The 14,880-nt window shown below is 37.9% G+C and overlaps 1 protein-coding gene and 1 long non-coding RNA gene across 2 annotated transcripts; one reads left to right on the top strand and one right to left on the bottom strand.

The window, feature by feature from the left end:
* Positions 1-475: 475 nt before the first annotated feature.
* Positions 476-14,673, bottom strand: anne (anne boleyn). The gene is given in 10 exon segments (XM_068296263.1): positions 476-1,591; positions 1,656-3,519; positions 3,586-3,786; positions 3,849-4,352; positions 4,421-4,567; positions 4,569-4,783; positions 4,856-4,962; positions 5,035-5,323; positions 12,286-13,851; positions 14,538-14,673. Coding segments are annotated over 9 exon segments (4,458 nt in total). The 5' UTR covers positions 12,758-13,851; positions 14,538-14,673; the 3' UTR covers positions 476-932.
* Positions 14,317-14,743, top strand: LOC137581880 (uncharacterized). Its single transcript, XR_011033252.1, has 3 exons — positions 14,317-14,414; positions 14,532-14,607; positions 14,677-14,743. It is a non-coding gene; the product is annotated as an uncharacterized lncRNA (long non-coding RNA).
* Positions 14,744-14,880: the final 137 nt, after the last annotated feature.

Below are 14,880 nucleotides of genomic sequence, written 5' to 3'. Positions count from 1 at the left end.
TCACCTGTGTTAGGAAACTACTTTCACCTGCAAGCACATGACATTAATGGAATATTAGACCATGCATCCAGAGGGTGAAATGGTATATGTTGATCAATCCTTTAGCCCTTCAATGTATTTGTGTACCAAATTTTAAATGAAGTAAGTAAATCGTCTCTCCGACTTCTAAAATTTAAGACACAATATTGGTCACTAAATTTTTAGCTTTTAGCTCTTATAGTATCCATGGTCTAAGCGTTCTACCGGCAGATGGACAAGGCTAGATCGACTGTGCCGAAGATGCTGACAAAGAATATGTATCCTTAACGGGGTCGGACAAGCTTTCTTCTGCCTGTTACATACATTTTCACGACTTTAATATACCATTTTACCCTATGGGTGCATGGTATACAAATTTGGTCCCCGAATCACAAATCTAACGTCGTATTTCGCGTATCTTTAACTAAACTAAGATGTTTTATAAAAAAGTATTCAATTGAAATTTGTAACGTCTTTATTCTAGAAACTATGCAATACAATATCCAGTTAATATTCTATGGTTAATACTTAATATGAAATAAATAAAACTTTGCGTATGAGGTTCATTAGGTGGCCGATAGCGGAGGTAGTGTTTATTTCTATATAACAGAATTAATCGGCACACATGTTTACCACACTCACTACGTATTTAAATTAAATATTTAGTAGAAAACGAATTTTTCGCTAAGTACTCACAATTTATAGACTTATCTTCTTAAGTACAAAATAAATCATCAGATAGATGCAACAAATCGTTCATCTGATTTCTTATTAACAATCGGTAACTTAAACCACGAATGCATTACCTTTGACTATTAACTTAAGCCTAAACATATTTATAATCAGTTATTTATAATAATTATATATATGTATATATACAAAGAGTAGCATTTTATATTAATGAAAGTTGGGCTTTATGTTTGCAATGACCCTGAAGTGGAAATTGGAGATTGCAGTTGTTTGTTATCCGGGAGTTCATAAAATCCGGGAAAAGTGGTGTGCTGTACCTCAATATTCTGCTCAGCACCCAAGTTAACATAGGTAGGTTGAACTTCATCTAATGCAGCAGGATCATATGGCTCGTATACTTCAGTTATCGGAGGCCAGTTTGTAAATGAGTTTATACTATACTCCAGTCGCATATACTTTTGTTTTGATGTGCTCAACCGTTGGTCACGCCGCGCTTGTAATCGCTTGAAAACTATTTCCTCGACAATGAAGGACTCGACAAAGACATGACTAACAAACGCCAAAGCTCCGTAAATGAGCATTATATATTTCCAATCACTTTCAGTTGGCGGTACTATTATTTGAAAAAATGTCTGCACCCAGGCGCTGGGATAGACCACAAGATAAATTATAATGCAAATGTTTATCACCAGCGTCAGGCAAAAGGGCCAGTTAGACCAGATTGGTTTACGATACGGCGCACCCTTCGAAAAGACAAATGCGAGAATAATATATTGGAAACTGGATATGGCAAACATAGTATAGTTCTCATAGCAGCCCAGGTGGTTTTCATCAGATGGTATAAAGGGCGTAAACCATTCCTGTTGCCGCAGTTGAAACCAACCTGCAAGTAAAACAATAAAGTATAAGCTATAGAAAGGAAAGGAGAAATGGACTAATTTACTCACCAGTGACTTGAAACGCCGTCACGACGGCTAAATGCAGTAACAGTGAAGCAAGCGGGGTGGGTGATATTAGCGAACTAAGCGGAACTTGCTTAACGAGCTGACCATCAAATGCCTCTGTCTTACCGAAGAAAAACGCAAATATCGATATCAAGCCCAAATCTATATACAGATACTGCTTGTCTGTTAGATTGGAGTCTATAGAGTACAGGATCATAACTGAAATGAACTGCACCAGGGAATAGGCGGCCATGTATTTAAAGATCCCGAATGATGTAACTAAGGCGGCTCGACCTTCCTTTATAACATTAGGTACTGCCGCAATAGTAGGTTTACGAGATGTAAATGGAGAGGCTATAGACGATTCAGTTTCACTCAGAGAAATTCCAGTATGAGCTACTTTCAGAGCTCCACAGTCATTGGCTCCATCCCCGCACATAGCTACACAGTAGTCCAGATTCTGTAGCTCCATAACTAGGGCCTGCTTTTGCTCCGGAGACATGCGAGCATATATGGCACCTCGAGTCAGAATGATTTCCATTTGCTCTGGGAAACGATCTCTAACAATTTGCCATGTCTTTCCATCCATGGCAAAAATGTAGTGTTTTCGCCAATTCTCCCCACGCGAAACACTGGCTCCGAGTTCGACATCAATTGGATCATTGTGAGTCCATGTGTCTAACGTTTTAATACTGGTCAAACTGTCGCTGTTCGGCAACATACTGACAGCACAGCTAGAACTAGAACCATTTACCAGCGAGTTTGTTGACATTGAATGGTGAGGACCGCAGGCATCATTATTTTTATAATTGTCTGACACAATTCCATTTCCATTGCCGTTGGGTGTCAAGAGAGCAGATGGGCAAATCTTACTACCCAACTCAAGTGTATACTGAAGTTCGTATTGGCTAAATTCATGAAGATCACCATCGATCCTCTTAATTCCTTCATTGGGGTTAGCACTAGCATGGACTTCAACTGGAGAGGCGTGCACGGTAATCACTGCCTGCGAGGATGTAACGATTCCACAATCTCGAGCCACGCTCGTGGCAGTCAGTATGTTATCGCCAGTGACCATTATAGTACGAATATTGGCAGTTGTAAGGGCATTTATTACCGACGTGGTATCAGGCTTTAATCGATTTTCGAGAATGACAAATCCCAGGAACTCCAAATTGTGTTCGACCTCCTCGCGGGAGAGCCTCTGCACTTTTGTATAGTTTACCTTGGGGGCGAGTGCTTTAAATGCCACAGCGATAATCCGGTAACCCTTTTTAGCAAACGTAGACAACTGCTGTGAGTAGTTTTCCGGCAAACTTTGTGGTTGACATAGCTGTTGCATCATCTCCGGAGATCCTTTGCAGTATACATTAAAGCCCTGCACACTTAGGCAGCGTGTTATAACAGACATGCGCTGGAGATTTGATGAAAACGGAAATTCCCTGACAATTCCATGATCGAAATTCTTTTCAGTTTGTGACAGACCAACATTCGCCAATAGATCATCTACAGAAGACTGTCGTTGAACTGGCGGATTTTCATGATTTGCAGCGCTTTTCTCTGCGTTCAGCACATTTTTATTCGGCTGTCGCAGGACAGTTGGATAGATCAGGCCGTATTTCTCATTTTCTGGTATATCCTTTGATTCCTCTAGTATCCATCCCGTTGACTCAAACATCTTAAGGTCCAATGGATCTCCCATCATGCGACCGTTCATTACCGTAATAGAGTGACACGTCACCATAGCAAATAAGAAATGATCGTAGGGAAGACGCTGCACGTCTTTCATCGGAATTTGGAATTGATTTGTTAAAGATTTTGGCACTACTCCCCACATATCCAATCCATCTTCAGTGAGAGTCCCGGTCTATAAATAAATGATTCAGTTATTAATTCCTCATTCATAAGTTGCTCCTACCAACAAACTGCTCACCTTATCAAAGCAACAGCAGTTAATGCTGCCAGCAACATTGATAGAACGGGGCGAAATGCAAAATATGTCGTTGACCTTCAACCGTTTCTGTGCATAAAATCGACCCACTGTCATTGCAGCTGGTAAGGCCGGTGGTACCACAATTGTTATTAAGTCTAAAGATTCTACGGCGATCTTTACAGCATCCGTACCACGTAATATCTAAGAGGCAAAACAAAAATGAATTTCAATTTTGACGAGACTTTTTCAAAATGCACTATTACCTTTGTGACAAGTGTGTATATAAAGCCAGTACAAGCGATTAGCGCTAAAAATTGAATAAATTTATACGAATCCTGCTCAAACTTGTAGTCCACGGGCGGAGGATACAAAATGGAACGTATTAGTCCGCCCTTTGCCGTTATGTTACCAGTGTTAATAACACAGGCCAGCACCTTCTTTGACCCAATATATCGCGTTTGAATGACTTTTGTGCCACAAAATAGCGTGTGTCTGGCATGATCCTTTTTGTCAAAAATGACATCCCGTTTCATTGGCAGTGGAGTCTTCGTTACTGGTACACTCTCTCCCGTTAGCATTGACTCATCCAGAATGCAGTTGCCCGATAATAAAACCGCATCGCACTGCATTGTACAGCCCGACGACGGAATCTCAATTATATCGCCAGGAACGAGAGATTGTGTTGGAAGTTCCTTGGACACGCCTTTGGCATTTACAATCCAAGCATTTCCAGTATTCATTACTGTTTTGTGAAGCACATCTTGGTTCTAAAATCAACGTAAATACCAATTAGCAAAGAAACATAATTGCCGTGCCGTGGCACAAATCTGCTTACCCTCTTTGTCTGGAAAATTGACATTGCTATACCAAATATCGACATCAACAGAATGACACAGGCATAATAGTAATAGTTGTAGGTGAACCATAGGACGACCGAAAATAGTTGAAACACATAGAAAGGGTTAAGAACCTCCAGGAAAAAAAAGCGTCTTAACATCGTGCAATGGCACGGTTATTTCGTTATCTCCAAAAACAATACGCCTGGAAAGCTGTTCCTGTACCGTAAGGCCCCGTTGCTGGTGAAAGTAAGAGCAGGGCACGTTATTGTCGAGGCCATTGATTTTGTTAAATCCATTGATATTGGTGTCCCAAGCGTAAACCAATTGTTTACAGCGGAATATCTTCAACGATTCGCAATCTAATAAAGAAATATGAGATTAACATCTTGACTGCATGTGTTTAGAAAAAAAAAACAATAATTTCAACGTACGTCTAAATTGGGCAGACGAGAAGTGCACCGATAATTGCAGCGGAGTTTCATCTGGCGAGCTAAAAAAATCTTGATCTCGTTCCTCTTGCTCGCGCTGCAACAATGATCTGAAATGGAATCGGTTTAGAATTTTAATCAGAGTTTCACACTTTTGATATTTAATTGCTGATACCACTTACTTCAACTGATCGACTGTGAGGAAGTGCACGGACTTCACGTGATAAAGTTTGTGCTTGCCCTGGTAGTCTTCCTCGACCAACACCTGTTCTGCCTCTTGTAGGGGACATGGACGGGAGGTGGCAAACAAATACCAGTGACGCCACCAGTGCAAGACCAAACGAAGAAGTCCTCCAGTTAAGAATATACACAGCCAACACAGAAGGGTGCGCATTCGAGAATGCCGATATCCACTAACTTTCATTTCATCCTCCTGGTTTTGGTTTAATACACCCACGCATGGTAAAGGATCTAACAATAAGTAACAAATGCGTTTGTTAAACATAGTTAAAAGACTTATTATTTACAAAGACGACAACTTTATTGAGTAAGCAAGGAAATTTTATTACAACCAAACCAAAAATGCGATTTTTTTAGACCTCAAGGCACATTTTTCTTTCATACCTCGCAAGACTTCGCTGTTCATCATCCGATTAGATTGAAATTGACGTATTTGGGTCGCTGCGCGAAGTGAGGAAGAGTTCAAAAACTGTGACGATGTCGACTATCCAATTATAAATAGCGTCTGAAATTATCCAACACTTTGGAACCGAGAATATCTACCATAATCCCATAGATACATATGTATATGCAAGTATATGTAACTGATTATACATACATGTAAGTATATACAGGTAATTCCAGGGGGCTATATCCTGGAGCACGATCGTTCAATTTTTTCACAGAACTGTGCTATTTTGTTGCATGCCGAATGCTGAAATTTACAATTTGTCACTCTGACAACTATTCGCTCCACCTGTGTGGGATAGATTCAATTGATTTAACAAGCCCTGGGCCAATGGTCTTGCCAGCTAAGCAGTTACCTCCTTAACAAACCAAAGGCAGCACGCGTCTAATCAGAAAGGCAACAACGAATATAAACTATATAGATAAAATCGGATTGATAAGACCCAAGTGGGAGCGACATTGTTCTCTGTGTCTTGCTTCTAACTTGGCTAGTTGCGCGTATAGTTTTCCTAATTCGTTTATTTGTTTATAGAGGTTTAATTATGCTTTCGTACTATTGTAATCACCCACAATCGCTTTTGAACAACACGATTGTGGGTAAAACATGAATAACAAAACAACCACGCGCTATTGCTGTGCTGTTCGTAACCATACATATGTATGTACATATGTTTATAACTATATACATATGTATACATATATGGACATGTGTCTGTGCTAACTTTTATCACTCCAAAGGGCTAATTCAAGTTGTAAATATTGCAATTTTGTAAATTTTTGAGTGCACTTGTCGTTCAAGTGAAGATATTGCATTACTGTCATGAAAAATACTGCTGTATTATACATGTATACAGAACAAATCCTTATATCTTTAAGTACATACATATGTGTGTACATATTCACATATATACATATATATATATATACATGTATAAGTATGTGTGTCGAGTCACTGAAATAAAACCAGCAATCGCAAAGAATACGAACACAAAGTTACGAAATAACTTCAGATGAGTCGAATTTTTTGTACCCTCTCAACAGTATTAAAAATATCAAGTTCATTACCCTAAAAACAAGCTACTCGAAATATATTTTTGACCCAGATAGTTCGAATTTGGAAAAGACTTGAATGAAGTTTGAATAAGACAAAAACCACACGGGAAAAACAGATATATCTGTTGCTCAAACTTTTGGCCAAATCTAACATACTCTGTCAAGGGAGTATAAATGTCGTCGACACACTTACACTCACCCTACTCACGCACTCAGCGACAAACACATACAAATGTAGATGACACTAACACTGCTGTAGCAAGCAATTAGTTCACAATCTTTGTCAATTAATATTTGGCTTTGACTCTGAATAACCGCTATGCCACATGAGCACATATAAAACACATATTTGGGCATTGGAAGTCTTCAATTCGAGAACTTGATAATTGGTACGACTCTTTGCGTCACAGTTTGAGCATTTTTTGATAATAAATTACAGCGACGAATTCAATAAAGAGGCCGAGAAAAGACGCTGTTGCCACCGACATCATCACAAACACCCACACCAACACACACTATCAGTCTGTTATTGAAAATTATCTGCATAAAGATTCGTATAGAAATACACTGAGATATGTTTAATTTATGCGATGGAGCTCTTGACCCCAATCGTCAACATGGCCCCTCGTTTCCGACCCCCAAGCATACTATGGTATGCACCTGTTACTGCGCTCGCCTAGAAAGGGAAACCACGAACGATAACAGCAAGAAAAGCGACAGTGGCAATCGATCAAGGTTTTAAGCAGTGATCGCGTTAAAGTTTACGTCGCGACCGAATTAAACCGTTACTGAACCGAACCTGGCCATCAGCCAACAACGATTGCCAGCCCGAACTCAAGCGACAGCACGATCAATGCGCGTAAAGCTCTGAGCCGGCGTCAACAAAACGGTCACGCTAGGGTTGTTCGAAAAAGCATTAAAATACTTGAAAATAGCATTTCAATTTGTAAGTGCTGGATTTTCTTTCTTACAATTTTATTTAAATTCAACAGTATTGAATTTTATATATTCAAGCAGAGACGCTAATATTACAACAAATGTATGTGTGTGTGTGTGTGTTCATTATACCCTTGCAAAAAGTGTATATTTATTTTGGTTAGAAATGTGCAACGCATGGAAAGAAGCATCTCCCACCATATAAAGTATATATATTATTGATCAGCACGACAAGAAGACTTCAATGGGTTTGTCTGTCCGTCCGTCTGGATCAATGCGAACTCCTTCTAGCAAATAGCCTTGTTTGAACTGGCACAGGTTGCATATCTCAGATTCAGCCGGATCGGAAAAAACTTCGTTTTTTTCAGAGCTATTGTCGTGAAATTTAATATTAGTGAGTTTATTAAACCAATAAACGACTGTGCCGATTCGATCGGGTGACTATATCATATAGCTTCCATAAAAAAAATCGGTGGTAAACAGTGACTTTCATCAATAACTTCGTTCTTTACTAAACATTCGACTTTTTAGATAAAACGATCTTCCACTTTGACAGCTATCGGTAAGGTAGGTTAATTCATTGTCCAACTATTGATCAAAGATACTTATCGATATAATTTACCGTTATAAAGCTATATTGGTTTTTTCGAACATACCCTAAATTGACGTTGTTATATAGAATAAAGCGATTTTTCGAAAAGAATCAAAATATAGTTTAATATTAAAACATTTGTTTTATAAAAAAAACATTTTGTACCGCCAACAATGTTGATTGGTTTAGACTTTTTTGCCCCACCCTTATCTTAAGCATTTTAAACTAAAACTGTGAATTAATACATGTCGGAACCTGTTTTAGTTAACATCGATCAAAGTTGAAAATTTAATGAATGGTTTTGAAAACATTTCTTGCCGAAAAAAAAAATTGATTTTTGCGTTTACATAATCCCAAAAATTTCGGATACTACGGACTGGATACGTCTAAGTTTATTATCCAAATATAGCCTACCAAAATACGACTTTACCACCTTTTGGATCGTGCTATTATATTTCAAGATAATTCGACTGCGCCGGGTTGCCCCGTGCGCCGATTAGAATCATCTGTGTTTTAACCTTTTCTGAGAACTGTGTTTTAAAAGTCGTTGACTTCGATTTTTCTGAAACGCATGAACCGATTGCCCTGAAGTTTTTTTTCTGAAGGCTTTTGAACTACATTTTTTATAACGTTATTTTCCAGAAAAAAAATAACATTGTTTTATGCTCACCTTTTGTGCTGCCTATGATTAAAGTATTTTAAATTAGTAAGATTTATTGGTCTCAAGCCGGCTAAAACCCAGTTTTGATTGATTTTAATTTAATATTGGAGGTTGAGTTTCACGACTTCAAAATTTACTTACAAATTTCAACATCCAAGTCTTTATCCAAACCAATAATAGTCAATATTCCTCCTATTAGCATTATTTTCAATCATTTTTATACCCTTGCCAAAGGTGAATTTTAATTTTAGCTAAAAGCAAACTTCTCCTGGACCGTAAAAGCTATAGAGCTGAAATGTGATTTGAGAGTTCGCGCGATTTGTATATTTCGGATTATTCTTATAGAAACGGCAACGTAAGAGACAGAAACTTTTGCTATTTAATTTCTATGAATTAATATTTGTCAGTTTGATATATCAATAACTTTACCAAATTGAATGAAGATCGGGTGACTATATCATACAGCTCCCATAGGAACGATCAGTCGAAAACTGTGACTTTTCTCAATTATTTTGTTATTTTCCAAGCTATTGTCCTGAAAATAATAATTTTCAGTTTTCTATACCTATTAATGACTTTGCCAAATTGTAACAAGATCAGCTTAATGTATCAAATAACTTCCATAGAAACGAAAACAGTGACTTATCAATAGCTTCGTAAATTTTGACGCAATTGTCATAAAAACTTAATCGCTGTGCCAAATTTTATCAAAATCTGATGACTATATTATATACCTGTCATATACATGCATACACATACGATAAAATGGCATGCTACATGCGGCACAATGCTCCAGCCTAAGATAGTAGGCTGTTCTTTCGCCAACATTAGACATTTGAAAGGAAAATTAAAGGATTAATCCGACTTACGCTATTAAAAAGTGTTAAATATTTTTTCAGATATTTTTGTTATTCTTCCCCTGTTACTATTTTTTTTTTTTTGTAAAGCATCTTCAAACTTTTGCTTCACATTATGTTTTTGAAGCTAGTCTCCGGGTCCATGCCAATGATACTGCTTTCCGTCCTGGAAACGGTTGAACTTGGGTTCGTCCGACCAAAAAATACGATTCTAGTCGGACAAGCTTCAAATACATGAAGCATTAAAGGTTTGCTTGCAGGGTGGAGGGAATGTAAAAGTTTGGCGATGCTTTATTTGGTGGCACATTGGACCCTTTCAAAAAATTGATGGTAGAAATGTTAAAAGAACATGATCTAAATATCTTGCAACCCATCTGTCAAATATTTTTGACAAGTATGCCTATCCCCAGGAGAAAATCAGTTTTCAACAAGATGGGGACAAGAAACAATGGAAATGGCCGGCTAAAAGTCCCCATCTCAGTCCCATTGAGAACCTATGGCCAATGGTGAAGAGACGGCTCGGACAGTATCAATCACTGCCATCCAACGTAGACGATCTTTGGAAGCGTGTAAAACTGGAGAGGAACCGAGTTTCAATGGAAACTATAGAGAAGTTGGTCGAGAGTATGCCAAACCGTAAAAAAATTGGTCAGATGTTTGTAACGAACAGAAGGAGACGTTTCTGACCCCGTAAACTATATATATTCTTTATACTGATCAATACTGATGAGAAGCTGAGTCGATATAGCCATGTTCGTCCATCAACATCAAATCAACTGCTTCCAGCCATCTTAGCGTTAGGGTTTAAAGCCCAAAAAAAAAAAAAAAAAAAAAAAAACATTTTATTAAACATTTTTTGTGACGATGTGAATAGTCGGGACTACCTGTTTTATATATGTAGGTACATGTTGTTAATTGATATTTGAAGTATCATTGTATATTTGTTAATTGTATATTTTATCCGTGGCAGAGGCTCTATGAAAAACCAGAAGGCCAGGGCTAACTTCGTCATATCATATAGCTCCCATACAAACCCTTAAGTCACGAACAGCGACATTTCTCAATAACTGCGTTATTTTCTGTGCTATTATCGTAAAACTTAATATTAGAGAGGTTATTACGCCTATAAATTTGATCAAGATCGGATGACTATATCATATAGCTCCCATAGGAACGATCGGTCGAAAACAGTGACTTTTGTAAATAACTGCGTTACTTTTAACGCGATTGCTTTCAAATTAAACATTTCTTAATTTAATACATCTGTTAATGACTGTGCCGAATTTGATAAAGATCGGGTGACTATATCATATAGCTCCCATAGAAACGATCGGTGGAAAACAGTGACTATGATCAATATCTTCGTTATTTCCTATGATTGTAGGCCATTCTTTCGCAAACATAAGCCTTTTTAGATAAAACGTTCTTCCACATTGATGGCTAATAGGTAGGGAAAGAGTTACCATAAAAGTTGCAAGGGTATACAAACTTTGACGCGGTCGAAGTAAGCCCCGGCCCTCCGGTTTTTTATTAAATAACACAGGCCGACATTTTTGAGGTCATGAAAAAGTGTTTGAAGTTCAATAGGTCTCCTATAGTAATTGGGGGCTGCTAACCACGGCCCTGTACTTAGTTTTTCTCCATCACGTCAGGATTTCGAAAAAAATGCGTTCAAATTATTCAAAATGACCCAATTTGCAATATATTTTTCCATGATATAAGCATAATATTGTACTAAAAACATTATTATTTTATCCTATTAATATATTAGGCTTGATTGAAAAGGAATTTACAAAATATCAAAGAGTTATTTCTTTGTTATAATGGATAATATCTTACACTCCGGATATAGTTCTATAATGAGTAAAATTTCAACCAAAAAGTATGCTATAGGGATTTCAAGAATTGTCTGCTTTTAAATTTTAAAGAATTGTGGGAATTTGTTGCGTCTTGCAAATTGTATATTAGTTATATGTGCAAACAAGAACTAATTTTCTTACACAAAATATTCTAAAATCCGTAAAAAAATTTGAAAATTTTTGTTTAAACTTTCTATAGTATACTTTTGGTTGCCTATTTTCCAACCCCAGATCTCCAGATTTCACAAAATCTAGACGTGATGGACAAAAACCAAGTATGCAGCTAGAATCAGCGTACCCGAATTAGTTAACACCTCTCAAGTTAAAGTCAGCAAAAATCATGTCGGCCTGTGTAATCCTCGTCGAGGACATTTCCATTGTTTTGATAAATTGGTTTGTTTAACTTATTGTTAACAGAATAAGCACCAATTCTACTTCCATACATATGTATGTATGTATGTACATAAAAACGTTACACATATGTACACCCATATGTCCGGCAGATTTTACTCATTTTTATAACTGTCTGTTACATGCACTTTATGGGTGCTTGGTATTAACATTTGAGAAATCTGCCAATTACGTTTGATTCCACTGACTACAAAAGGGAAATTAAATGTATCCGAGTAAAGCGAGATCAGCTCTTAAATTTGATTCCGAAACAAATAGAGAACCGGCCCGAATAAATTGTTATTGCATGTATGTGCAAATTTAGCTTCTACAACGCCAATTTTCACGATATGTAAAAAAATAAATTTCAAAAACAAAGTAAGATGTGGCAAACTTACCATCCACAAGGCGTTGGGAGTCTTGAATGTCAAATTCGTTAACATCGGGTTCAAAATTATTATCGCAGCGCCGCTTTATGTCCTTACGATCGACCCATACCCGGTCTCGCTCCCTTAGCGAACCATGAGGAGTTGTCCTAGTCGACGAATTGACACTACTGTGGGCTGTCGCATTATTGTTATCCGTTGTATTGGAAATGTAAGCATGGTCTCTGCCTTTAACGTCGTCAAATCCATTTGGCTGTAGGCATACTGCCTCAGCTTCGGGATTCTGTGGCTGAGTGGGAGAGTGCCACCAGTTTAGTTTTAACATGTTGTTTTTCGTGGCGATTCGGGGAAAGTAGGGAGTCTGTCCCAGCTCCACATCTTGCGATGGCGATAGTGGGACGTTAAAGAGTGACTGCAATGGCAAATCTTCTGGGCGCGCAGGAGTAGCAGAAGTGGTGCCCACGTCTAATAGACTAACGGACATATTAGAGCACAACCAGTTCCTTGAGAAAATACAATCAGAAAAGGATTTTTTAAATATCCTTGTGTTTACAGGGTACCGAAAAGACCTTCGCTTGGTTGGGTTATGATATAAATTGATGACTGTCTATGGCTGTCTTTTTGGAGCAGCAAAAATGTCAGCTGAACAACCCCAGCACTGCGATGCAGATCCTCAAATAAACAATGGCTCGGTTTGTAAGAACTTTGGAAGATAGCATCGTAATAGTGGGCCAGATAACAACGTCAACGCAGAAGGTGATTGGTATAAATTTTAGGCCACCTGGAGATGTCAGGCTGCTATTACCGCTGCCCCAAAGTCTTCTCAATCATCCAAAGTTGGCGCTGCGATCGGTCGAGGGATGCCCAGTAGTTCCTCCTCCTCCTCCTCCACTGCCAACACGTTTCTCAAAATAGAACTGTTTCACGTATTCCTTTTGCAGTAGTAGCACCAAATCTAGCCGCGCCACGCTTGCCCTGCCACCGGACTTGGACCTGGACCGACTATCTGTCACCACCGATGCGGAACCGTAACGTCGCTTGCGCAACTTTCTCTTGAATAGCCCAATTTGCTCCTGCTGCGTCTCTGAATCGGCTCTATCTGAATTCATTACGATGTGAAGCTCCCTCGAAGAAGAAAATATGTTGGTTTTACGACCCAACGATGTAACAATGCAAAATTATTAAAGGCAAATTAATTTTCTGCCGTTTTCAATTCTTTAGTTAATCAGTTTAAATCACAAATAGCTCTTTTAACGCCTTTTTTTGATGTTTAACAGTTTTTTTTTTATCGATAATGCTGACAAAACAATTAGTTCATTTTATGCACAAATTTGTCGTAACTTTTGAATTCACTTTTCACCAAATTGAAACAAGATATCTTCGCTTTTAGCGAACCTCGACTTTAACAGGTTAAGAATGGATTTAAGTTTGTTTTGTAACTGGCAGTCAATACCAATAGCTTGCTTTTGTTTCAAAACAGAGTTATATGATTTTATACACATTCCTTGCCTAGCAACGATTAGTGTCAGTTTCAGACACATATTGCCGATATCTATGTATCTGAATCAGTATCAGTTTCTGAAACGAATGAAAAAATTTTAAGTTAGTGAGTGCACATTATGTATACAAATGCAGGCTGAGGGTGTTCAGAATTTGTTTATTGTGTTTAATATTACTGTCTCCATATCATCCCTAAACAAATAGAATATGAGCCTGTCAGAATTTCGACAGTTAGGCTAAGCTCCGAATTTTGAGCTAAAGTCTTATCAAGTGAGTCATTTCCAGCTAGCAACAACGGTTTCGATGCCTGTATGTTTACTGCCGCAATTATAATTAAAGCGTGTTTTCTTCTTTTTCGTTTCTCAGGTGACATAACTTATACATACATATATGTACATACATATGTACGTACTCGATATAAGCAAGCAGACTTCTTTCTCGCTATTTTCGCACATAAATATTCATACGTACATATATGAAACACATTCATATGTTTGTACATAAATAATAGTGTGGACTATTTGCTTGATGTTAAGTCAAAATGTCTATGTAAAGATTACACATGACTCATATTTAGTCAGATGCCTCCTCTGTACATATCATCCATATCCATATGTACATGCATATGTAGATTCATATATGTAAGTATGTACATTCATACATATGTACGTATCTGTATATAAATATGTACATACATACATATCTGCAAATTTCTTTGATAAAAATTCAAGCGTGTACACAAATTTTTATTTGCTCAGACTTACAGACATACAATTGTAGGACGTTGATAGCGCCTTATCTGCAGAGGACACTATGTTTCAAGCAGCACATATCGTAAGGACTAATTATAAATCTTTTCTCTCAACTTCAATTAATTAAAGAACTTTTCACAACTTTGCGCAGTGCGATATCTGTAAAAGACATAGAACCGGAAGATACTTTGTGAAATAGGGTCGATGTGTGCCCGCCCGCTCGCTTAATATAGGGGTAAAAAGAACACCCAGCAAACATTGACGCAAGCAGCGTGACTCAGTTACCCACATGCTGCATGCTTTGCCTGGAAACAAAAATTTTCTGCACCGATGTATAAATTACGGAGTCCCAGGA

Source organism: Drosophila tropicalis, unplaced genomic scaffold, assembly GCF_018151085.1.
Source record: "Drosophila tropicalis isolate 14030-0801.00 unplaced genomic scaffold, ASM1815108v1 contig_859, whole genome shotgun sequence".
Taxonomy (NCBI): domain Eukaryota; kingdom Metazoa; phylum Arthropoda; class Insecta; order Diptera; family Drosophilidae; genus Drosophila; species Drosophila tropicalis.
This window is presented reverse-complemented; position numbering and strand designations above follow the sequence as displayed.